General features: G+C 35.8%; 2 protein-coding genes across 3 annotated transcripts in view; both read right to left on the bottom strand.

Annotated features, from left to right (window-relative positions):
- Positions 1–491: 491 nt before the first annotated feature.
- LOC107740588 (ATP synthase F(0) complex subunit C3, mitochondrial-like) lies at positions 492–4,196 on the bottom strand. Its single transcript, XM_016553054.1, has 5 exons — positions 4,099–4,196; positions 3,800–3,887; positions 3,050–3,127; positions 2,611–2,801; positions 492–795 (listed from the first exon to the last, which is right to left on the bottom strand). Exons 2-5 carry the CDS (start codon positions 3,836–3,838, stop codon positions 681–683), a joined length of 423 nt encoding a protein of 140 aa, XP_016408540.1. The 5' UTR covers positions 3,839–3,887; positions 4,099–4,196; the 3' UTR covers positions 492–680.
- A 1,285-nt stretch (positions 4,197–5,481) lies between these two features.
- The window catches only part of lnpk (lunapark, ER junction formation factor), a 10,291-nt gene continuing 4,369 nt past the window's right edge, over positions 5,482–11,403 (bottom strand). Inside the window, exons 4-14 of one of the 2 annotated variants that reach the window (XM_016553050.1) lie at positions 10,901–11,088; positions 10,620–10,678; positions 10,385–10,425; positions 10,174–10,257; positions 10,025–10,076; positions 9,728–9,940; positions 8,452–8,557; positions 8,239–8,309; positions 7,979–8,143; positions 7,665–7,751; positions 5,482–6,472 (exon numbers count right to left, since the gene is read on the bottom strand). In XM_016553050.1, coding sequence (XP_016408536.1) covers positions 6,291–6,472; positions 7,665–7,751; positions 7,979–8,143; positions 8,239–8,309; positions 8,452–8,557; positions 9,728–9,940; positions 10,025–10,076; positions 10,174–10,257; positions 10,385–10,425; positions 10,620–10,678; positions 10,901–11,088 — 1,248 coding nt within the window. In that variant the 3' untranslated portion in view covers positions 5,482–6,290. The remainder of the gene's footprint in view (positions 6,473–7,664; positions 7,752–7,978; positions 8,144–8,238; positions 8,310–8,451; positions 8,558–9,727; positions 9,941–10,024; positions 10,077–10,173; positions 10,258–10,384; positions 10,426–10,619; positions 10,679–10,900; positions 11,089–11,403) is intronic. The other variant, XM_016553052.1, reaches the window with a different exon arrangement.

Raw genomic sequence — 11,403 nt, 5'->3', positions numbered from 1 at the left:
GAGGGAATAATATGGATTTTTTCCCCCCCCAAGAAAACGTCTTGCACAATATAAATTCAAGCACTTTCAAGGACCTGTATCCATGTATGCTTATTTTCAAAAACTTTCCAGGGCCTTGAAAATTTTTTTTCAGATTCACAAACTTTCAAGGACCAGTGGGAACCCTGTTTATAGTCATAGTTAATGGTCACACACGGATTCTCACACTGAAAGGGACAGCTACAAAAAAAAAAACATTTAAAAGACTATATAATTTAGATTACTGGTAAAATAAGTAGTGTAAGATCGGAGTCATTCTGTAATAGACCACACTGTTCTTGGTAAATTACTGGTCCACCATATAAGTTTTTGACTTGTTTGACTAATAAACACAGAAATCAACAAAAGTGATCCCCTTTTAAAACATTCCTCAAATAGCTTGAAATCTGCAATTAACAACCCTCTTCATAGGCACCGATTTCCAAAACCAACAAAAAATGCTAACTCAAACATTTTAAATAGTGAAATACATGTATTTATTCTGTATTTGGATACATTTTTACAATACATGTTTTACCTCATCAGCCTTCAACAAAACTTGGAAAATGTACAATTTTAATGACACCAACACAGAACTCTTTTGGTAGCCAGTGTAAAACACGTGTCGTCACAGCGGTGGGAAGAGGCGGACGGAGCAGTATTTACATGGCAAACAGAATGAGGAAAGCCACCATCAAACAGAAGAGACCCATAGCCTCAGACAGGGCAAATCCCAAAATAGCATATGAGAACAACTGCTGCTTCAGAGATGGGTTCCTGTGAGAGAGAAAGGGGTCACTAATTACCAGATCTTTTTAAGGAACATTGCTTTGTCATGGAAAAAAAGACAACAGCTAACAACAGTGTGATGCATGACAGAGGTTAAAGGGTTAGTTCACCTAAAAATTTTAATTAGCCCATAAATTACTCACCCTCAAGTAGGGATATGCCGGTATCAAATTTTCATGTTGCGATTAATTGCTAATGCTTTTATTACGGTATACGGTATTATCACGATATTGAAATTAAGTTTAAAAAAAGTGCTGTCATAATACAGTATAACAGGTTTAATACAGGGTTTCTGCAGACTTGAACAAGTTAAATTTAAGACTTTTTAAGACCTTTTTAATACCACCTTATATGAAATTTAAGACCTAAACCTGTAATGGAAATACACATTTTATTACATACATATATGTAATATTTAAGGTGTATAAATTAAAAAGAAAACAAAATATCAATGCTGTAATAAATGGTATTTATTACTATGATATACAGTGAACTTTTCATGTCAGCAGACAATATTCCATACAAAATATCCCCACAAAATAACATACGTCATCCGCCCGGAGCTGCTTCCGTGTACAACTGTTGGCGCAAGCTACATTAAAGTGATTGTTACGTTTTGAATATGGACATTTTTCTTACAAAAACGCATTGATTCGCTACAGGAGGCCTTTGTTCACCCCCTGGAGCCGTGTGAGACACTTTTTTTTGTGGAAGGGTGCTTTTTATTTCACGTCATTTGAACCGAAGGAATGCAACACCCGCTGAGTACAACGATAGAGCTTGAAAGATCGAAGACAATTTTTAATATAACTCCGACTGGATTCGTCTGAAAGAAGAAAGTCATATACACCTAGGATGACTTGAGGGTGAGTGAAACGCAGCCTAATTTTCATTTTTGACTGAACTAACCCTTTAAATGTGCTCAAGTTGAACTATATAAAGTCAATATCTTACATAATACTACACTTGAATTACTGCAATATTCACAAGCTCAGTTCTTAAACTTAACTTTAAAATATATTTGAATATTTCAGAACTATAACAAATAAAAAAAACACTAAATCTGAGGACATCTATAGTTTACGTGGCACTACCCTATAGAAAGATCAGGAATTCATTCTTAGAAGCACTGCCATATCTAGAAGCAGCCATTCTGTTGAATGTACAACAACAAGATGGTGATTATTTTCAGAGATCATATCAGTGGTGCATGTTGGTCTCGTCTACCTGGCATATCCAATAATGAGGCTGCCGAACACTGTTCCGATTAGATACTTTTTTTTGTGGAAGTGTGCTTTTAATTTCACGTCATTTGAACCGAAGGAATGCAACACCCGCTGAGTACAACGATAGAGCTTGAAAGATCGAAGACAATTTTTAATATAACTCCGACTGGATTCGTCTGAAAGAAGAAAGTCATATACACCTAGGATGACTTGAGGGTGAGTGAAACGCAGCCTAATTTTCATTTTTGACTGAACTAACCCTTTAAATGTGCTCAAGTTGAACTATATAAAGTCAATATCTTACATAATACTACACTTGAATTACTGCAATATTCACAAGCTCAGTTCTTAAACTTAACTTTAAAATATATTTGAATATTTCAGAACTATAACAAATAAAAAAAACACTAAATCTGAGGACATCTATAGTTTACGTGGCACTACCCTATAGAAAGATCAGGAATTCATTCTTAGAAGCACTGCCATATCTAGAAGCAGCCATTCTGTTGAATGTACAACAACAAGATGGTGATTATTTTCAGAGATCATATCAGTGGTGCATGTTGATCTCGTCTACCTGGCATATCCAATAATGAGGCTGCCGAACACGGTTCCGATTCCAGCTCCTGATCCTGCCACTCCCACAGTGGCGGCACCAGCACCGATGAACTTGGCGGCTGTGTCGATGTCACAGCTTATGGCGCTTGTCTGAAAACCCCGCACTGCAACCTGGGAAACGGCTGTCTGTGGCAGAAAAGCTGGGCTGGCCTTTAGAAAAAAAGAAAGACACATGATCAATAATGAATGGACTGCATCTACCATCACAAGCTTATAAGGCAAGTAAGTGCATATAACAGGAATGAATCTTAAGGTGATTTATGAACTGCTCCTTGCATAGGAAAAGGGCTTTACAGGGGAAATATCTGCTAAAAGGACATTAAACATCCATTTACAACTGCAAGCGCATGCCACAAATCTTAAACATGGCATATGCATAATATACATAAAGCACTCACCTCTGCAGAGCTGACATCTGGCCTGGAGAGCACAGAGGCAGAGAGTGGTCTGTACAGCGCCCTTGAGCCAGAGCGGACCTGAGATGGAGATCAGAAATCACATTAGCACCTAAGACATACAATAACGTTTATTATAAGTGCTGTACTTAAGACAGACACACAAGGCCCAACTGTTGACGTAACACTTTAATTCCGTGGGAGGTACCTTGTGTCCAGAAAATCTATTTAATATTTGCTACAATTCGAAATTATACTGGACATTTATCAATCACACTCTAAATGTCAACTGAACAAATCATTTCATTTATAATTAAATTAAGTCTGTGGCTAGTCCACTACAAAAGGACAGCAACAAAGCAGAACATAACACCCCGCAGTCTTGAACCAACCATCACTACTATATTTTACCCTTTAGCTCGAGTGTAATACATTTAAAAGAGTTCTGTTTTTGTTTGACATTGCAGCGGACTACAAAACGTTATGTTTTGCTGTCAGATTTCTATAATGACCTTGACTTCCCTGGAATCGCCGTTCAGATGATAGCATTAGCAACAAGCTGCCCATTGACTTCTTAACCACAATGACACACACACAAATTCTGCAGCAGTGTTTTTTGCAAGATGTGATGCAAGCAACGTATATAAACGCACTGCATCAACATGGGAAAAAAAGTCAAGTGCACCAGGCCTCTTGCATTTTAAGGAAGCATAATTCTCCATCCTAACTGCAAAATTCACCACAAATACTCACCAGTGCGGGTGTGGACACGAACTTCGCACAGGCGTACATGTTTGATTGAGCTCGCTGAGTGTGGTGAGGAATAAACCCGCGTCTGTCTCTATGGAAAAAGCCGACAGTTTAAGGTCAATGCAATATCAGCGCTTTCAAAACGCTACCTGGTACTAAATAGCTCCTTTTGCAAAGGCTATATAATCTGTAGAATATGAAATAGATCAAATTGTTTGATTAAACATATATAAAGCGTAATGATGGCATAAGATTGTGACAATATAGATCCTCCGGTTCCCATTTAGCTCTCCTTCACTTACCCGGCAGCAGAGGTCGAACCGCTGAGGAGCTTCTGCGCATGCCCGACCCTCTATTTAATGAAGCTCCCGGATGCTTGTATGACGCGCTTGAAGGTCATTCAGTGGTGCTTTATTTAAAACTGCGCTGAGGGCAAAGAAAACATTACAGTCATATTTACTTCTTTTACACATTCAACAGACAGTAAGGTTATATAATAGAAAACGTTTTTCTAGACAAGTGTTTAATAAAATAAGGTCAAATAGATTACTGAAGCTCATATACAACTTTTGTCAATTAAAAAGGCCTACAGGTGCATCTCAATAAATTAGAATGTCGTGGAAAAGTTCATTTATTTCAGTAATTCAACTCAAATTGTGAAACTCGTGTATTAAATAAATTAAAGTAGTTTAAGTTTTTGTTTCTTTTAATTGTGATGAGTTTGGCTCACATTTAACAAAACCCTTTAATACACGAGTTTCACAATTTGAGTTGAATTACTGAAATAAATGAACTTTTCCACGACATTCTAATTTATTGAGATGCACCTGTATACAACAAAGATCAAATACAATTTAGTACTTTAGTTCTGGTCATTGTCTTCATACTTATCAATAAGCTACCTGGGATATGCAATTATAAAAGCATATAAAACATTACTGGGGCCATGAAAGAATTCCTAGTGTTGTACAAATATTTCATAATATATGTTTTGGGGTTATATTACATTTGCTGGTTTGACATATTGAAAATATCTCAAAGAACACATCTAAGATAATATTTTAGGTTCTGAGAAATAACATGTTATATCCTATCAAAGAACACAATTGTTGTAACTTAAGCCACTGCTGGTGTATCGGAGTTGGAACAACTGCAAATCCAGAGTTAAAAATTAACATTTTCAAAATGAAAACTAAATGTTACATTTTTGAGTTACTTCAATTGCTATGGGCAACAAATGACAAAAAAGGTTATGTAATAAACTGAATATTGATCAGTAAAGCATAAGTATTTATCTATCGATTATGTATCATGCATTAAATATTTGCTTAGGCATGAGCATCAGAAACTTTCAATTAGCCTTTCTATATTGTGCTTCTTAATTCTTAAAGAATCATTTTGTTTCCTACCAGAGAAAAACTCACTTTTCATGATAATGTTGAAAGAATCATTCTTTAGAAGCATTTTATTGGATTTACACAATCCAGTCTGTAAATGCAACAGACATGTGCACAACAACTTGCAAGTACTGACAAACAAGAACAAGTGCATAATTCCAGTTCCAAAGCACACACATTTTGTGTTGCTTATAGAGATAGGAGTCAATTCACAATGAACATGGAAATTAAATAACTAATGCAAAATGCAGAGGAACAATTGACAACAAAATTCATCTTTTTTTTTAAAATCCATGAATAAATACCAGTGTCACTTCTGGCACCAGTTGACTTGTAAAGCGTAAACATCAATGCAGAAAACGTCCTATGTATGAAAACCAATTATTTTGACAAATTTTGCAATTTTGTAAACTGTGCAGTAAGTCCCAGACATATTCCTAACCAGAAAGGCACAAGACAGTTGAATTATTATACACAAACAAGTAAACAAACTGTTGGCCAGAAAAACACAAGCAATTAAAACAATTCAAAACAAAAGAATAAATATTTAAGAATCAAAATAGTGCATTTGGCAAAAAAAAAAGCACCGCTCCCCTACAAGGGCTATGCTTTTGTCAGAGTGTATTTTTGTTCAGCTTGCAGTTTCAAATAATTCTGTAAACACAAAGACAGCTAAACTCTGCAAAATGGATCCTGCTACATGTTCTATCCTTATTTACTATGCAACTGAATGCTAACACTGTAAAATTATACTATTCTGACTTTAGCAATTGCAGTTTGTTTGTGAAATCCCCCTCATAAACAAACCATGCACATGTATGGTACTGGGTGACATCACCACTATGGGGCGCACCACACCATTAGTATTACAAACTGTAGTGTAATGTGATATGATTGATACTTAGCCACCTATATGTAAACACTCTGGTGCATATATAAATAAATTAGCAGTAAAAACTCTTAACAGCCTCCAGAATTACTAAGATGTACTTAATGAACATGCTTTAGAGTGAATTCAAAACCAAACAGCCCAAAAACCAAAAGCTGCAGTGAACGGCATTGATCAAAAACATGTTTAAACTGCATTCAAACACAGTTTAGTTTGATTCCTCCTCTTTCTGCTGTTGCCCCTGAGCTCCAGCCTCTTCCTGTTGGACAACCTCTGAGGGGGACGGGCTCCGCTGAGACTGTGCCTCTTCTTCCTCTGATTCACGTGCCGCAGGTGGATCTTCAGCGGTAGGGTCCTGAGGCTCCACAGTGGTAGTTCGTTCTATGTCATCTGTAAAAATGAAATAATGAAGCATATAAAAGTTTACTGCTAAAAGCCATGGCTATGTTGTGCGTGTGTGAAATTGTGTATGTATTAGGCCTGTTATTGCATTAAAAATTAAGAATATAATTTGTGGTATTCTTCATTCAGTATGAAAATACATGTTTAAAAGAAGCACAACATGCATTATCAAGACTGTGAAAAAGGCTATTAATAATTATAGGGAAAAAATTTAAGACAATGAGCCATGCACCTAAGGGTTTGGAAACAAGATCAGTCCAGATTTTTTAAGGAGAGGTATTCAACATTTTAGACATTCAGTATCTAACCAAGCATCTGACCATCTTGCTAAAACTAATAGTAATTAGTTGCTCCAGTCCACATTTTGCAAAAAGCGTCTTTTTGCTTGCAATTTCTATTTCTATAAAGAGCAAAAAAAATAAGCTGAATGACAAAAATGCAGGATATTTCCCTTAAGACAGATATTAAACAGACAATACATTTCAAATCACATATTAGAAAACATTTATCCTATATTCGAATAAGACTTACAGCCATTAACAAACACACACCTTCCTGCTTTGTAATGGTGACAGTCATTATTGTGTTGTGTGATTTTGTGTAGAGTGGTCTATGAATAGGAAATGATTGTGATCATGATTATGTTACCCACAGGAACTGAAAGGAGGAGAGAATACTTTAGCACCAAAGCATCATGCAGTGCATACACTACTGTTCAAAAGTTTGGGGTCAGTACAATTTTCGGAATAAATGAAGAATTTTATTCAGCAAGAGCACATTAAATCGATCAAAAGTGACAGTAAAGACATTGATAATGCTACAAAAATTATTTCAAATCAAATAAATTTCGTTTTCTATTGATCAAAGGATCCTGAAAAAAAGTGTATAATAGTTTCCACAAAAAATATTAAGCAGCACAAGTTTCAACACTGATAATGAAAAGAAATGTTTCTCATGCACCTAAAGCCTATAACTAAAACTGAAGGTTGAAGTAAAAAATATTTTAAAGTATATTCAAATAGAAACGTTATTTTAAATTGTAAATTGCATTTTTGATCAAATAAATGCAGACTTGGTGAGCATAAAACCCTTTCAAAAACAAATAAAATCACACTGACCCCAAACTTTTGAATAGTAGTGTATGTTTAAGTAAAGTGTGTCTGTGTGTGGGTTCTGGGACCTGAGGGAAATTTCTTGAAACTATGAATTTTACTCCAAGGGGTGCCAGAGTGAGAAACACGAGCGGAGCGAGCCGAGACAATACGGTCTAAAAAACACACAAATAAAATAAAATACAACATTCATTCATACAAATAATAAATGTGAATGATTTCTTCAAAACTGCATGTCTTGACTTTCAAAGTTGTTTGCTCTGCTCTTGGAGGCTTTCCAGCTGCAGTTTTAAGCCTGATTCACACATGGCATGACAAGATGACAAAATTATTTTATGAGGTCTTGATAATGAGGTCATTGGCTGTCAGCAGCAGGAAATACCTTCAGGTGCGTCACTGTCCTCTGGTGTCTCTGTGGCGGCAGAAGACTGTGTTTCAGGAGATTCAGAGCGAAGTCTGCGCTCAAAACTGAATTCTGGGAGTCTGGGTGCCTGGGGGCGTGTCTTTCTCGCCGGGTTCATGAAGTAGCAATAAGCACATCGGAACGCTGTAACATAAAACATCACACATGAGTATTAAAATAAAATTTTCAGGGAAGGAAGTATCTTCACAGTTCCGTACTGTGTTCTGACAGGTTCTTACCTACATACTCAAATTCCTCTTTCAAAGCCATACCATTGTGGGAAAAACACTGCTGGCAAATCAATGCATATCTGAAAGTATAAGAATAAATGGGAGGAGTGCAAGAGACAAATTTTTATCACATGTACGGACATGATTCTAGCCAGTGCAATGTTCAATGTGTTTCTCTTAACTTGTACATCAAGCTGTTTGTATGTTAAACCAGTGTAATACCTGTTTTGAGGTCCATCTCCCACCAAATACTCAATGGCTCTGTCCACAGCACTGCGCTCTCGTGGAAGGATGGGTCGAGCAAGAGGTGGACCAGGAGGACGCATACCTAAATGATCAAAAGCATAATCAACATTTCACCATGGCACAAACCAAGAAAATGACACGCTAGGACTTCACAATAATGCAAATAACATCAAATACGGCAAAGCAGTAAGAAGCCTATAAAGTTCAGCTTGTGTTTAAGCCCCAGAAAATGTTGATTTAGTGAGGAATGCATCAATCCTTGAGTGAGAAGCAAGTAAGGAATTTTTATACAGGCTTAAACTGTGTGAATGCCTTGATTCACACTATCCAGGAATAGTTCACCTAAAAATGAAAGTTCTAATTCACCCTCATGTCATTCCAAAACCTGTATGACTTTCTTTCTTCTGTGGAACATAAAAAAGACATTTTGAGAAATGTCTCAGTGTTGTTTTGTCAAGTCATTGACCAAGTCAATGGTCACCAACATTATTTACAATATCTTTCGTGTTCTGCAGAAGAATGATCATCGTACAGGTCTGGAATGACATGAGAGTGAGTACATGATGACAGAATTATTTTAAGCGAACTATCGCTTTTGAAAGGACACCTTCATAATGCACATAAAATTGGACATTTTAGCATACTTTTATATGTGAAATTGTATTAAAACAGTGTACCTAAAACTAGGGATGCACAATACTAAATGTTAGTCGATACTAAAAAATGTAATTATGCATTCCTTTATGCATATATTTTTTTACCTTTCTAACATATATTTACTCAAAGTTTATCTTTAAAAGCACTAATAACACTAATAATAACATTGTTAAACGTACTCTTTAGCATACCTAGAAATAAATATAAAAAAATGTTCTTACTGTATAGTTCTAATTTTGGAATGCACAAATGTACTTATAGTATTTAAAATTAATGTTTTAATTTAATTTTTATTTTTAGACAAAATAGCATTGTATTTTAGTCTGCCATTTATCATTTATCGTCAAAATATAAAAATAATTATCAGTGCATTACAGTCAAAAATCACTCTAACACACAGCCATTTATACTGTATGATCGAAGACACAAATGTTCAATAAACAGGTGCATATATTAAATAATAAAAAAGTATGATATCCCCCTTAAATATAAAATTCAAGTGATTTACACTCACATTATATTATCAAAATGTCATAGTTACAGCTATCTGCTTTTCATTTACTTTGATTTATATACAAGTATGAGTGTGCTGAACCTGATCCAGGTCCAGGTGAATAAGGATTCATGCTTCTTCTCATCATTTGTTGTGGTGTTTCTGCCTGGCTCGCTCCTGTTGGGCTAGCTACAGACCCGGCTAGCCCTTTCTCTGGAGGCCCTCCTGGGGCACTGCGAAGGGGTGTGCCTCCTGGGGACATGGGACTGGGTACTGGACCAGGAGTAGCCATTGCAACATGCCGCTGCCGAAGGTCTGGATATAATGAGATTACAGCGTGCATGATGCATAAGGAAAACACACATAAACACATAATCAAAAATAAAAACATATACAAACCTTGTCCTGGTCTAGGGGTCATATGTGGTCTGACTGGAGTGGCTTCTGCTTCCTGTAAAGATAAACCATGTATTCAACTAGCTCACCAGCTCCAAAAATAAATCTCTACATCCATGTAAAGCTTTAATAATACATATGACTGTACTTACTGCTTTCTTTTTAGATTCTGGATCGAATCTCTCCAATATGAGTTTAGCATTTTTGTAGGTCTCTGTTTCCATCACCTCCTCAAGCTGACAAAAACATAATTATTTTGTTTCATGGTACATATGAACAATTTTATTAATCGGACATATTAGTAGCCACAAACAAGCTTAATTCTTTAGACATCAGTTCTAATGTCTCTGAAATCACACTTACTATTTTCTGTTTCTGTACTTTTAAATCATCTAATTTTTCATCTGAAACAAAAGAAACCATAAATTAGTCAATCTATAAAGATACTCACTCAAAAGACTAGTGAGTCCATCAATCAAATCCCAATTAGATCCCTGTCAAGATCTTTGGTGTATTCAACATAATAATGAACAATAAGATGAAGAAAATGAAGAAAACCTTGAAGAATGAAGAAAAACAACATAACATATATGCTTACTGTTTCTCTCTGTACGTTTGGAGAAAAGGAAGATAAGCAGTTTTCGTACTAGCAACACTCTATGAAGAGAGAGAATAAAAAATTAAGCAAGAAAACACATTAACAAACTAATAATGCAACACAATAACCCATAAGTCAAGCAGGCTTTAAAAAGGAGTATAACACAATGCAATACATATATATGTGATATAATATGTAATACAGATGTAATAACATCAACTGTATTACATTAAGCAAGCCTAACACAATGTCATTATCCATGAGTAAAACATAGGACTCACAGTGCAGGAAAGGCCAGCAGAGGCAAGGCAGTGATGAGCCGAGCGCTCCACTGCTCAGGAAAGTACAGGTAATACACAAACAGACATGTGAGCAAGTACAGAGCAGATGAGTAGAAGAGAAGTCGGCCCACCCACAACTTCAGCAAACGCTGGTTCTTTGCACGAAAGTCCTCAAGGTCCTTTATGTCCTGTGGATTCATGGCGCAATATTGTAAGATCATTACCAATGTTATTACGTTAAATGTTGTAAAAAAGCTTTGTAAGGTAACCTAAAAATGATCTACATTTGATAACATTTCATTTAACCCTGTAAAGTCTACTGTATCACATTTGGTTCATAAATTTCTAGGATCTCTCAAACGGAAAAACTTGTACACTATCTACTATCTACATGCCTTCTGTCTGATTGATTCATACTTTAATAACTTAGTTTAATTCTAAAAATGTCTACCTTGTGGTACACATGTCTTTTTGCTGTGAAATCTTTAAGGAGTAAAATAAAT

Source organism: Sinocyclocheilus rhinocerous, unplaced genomic scaffold (assembly GCF_001515625.1).
Source record: "Sinocyclocheilus rhinocerous isolate Xijiao unplaced genomic scaffold, SAMN03320098_v1.1 scaffold1247, whole genome shotgun sequence".
Taxonomy (NCBI): Eukaryota; Metazoa; Chordata; class Actinopteri; order Cypriniformes; family Cyprinidae; genus Sinocyclocheilus; species Sinocyclocheilus rhinocerous.
Note: the sequence above shows the minus strand (reverse complement) of the source record. Positions and strands in the feature narration are given on the sequence as shown.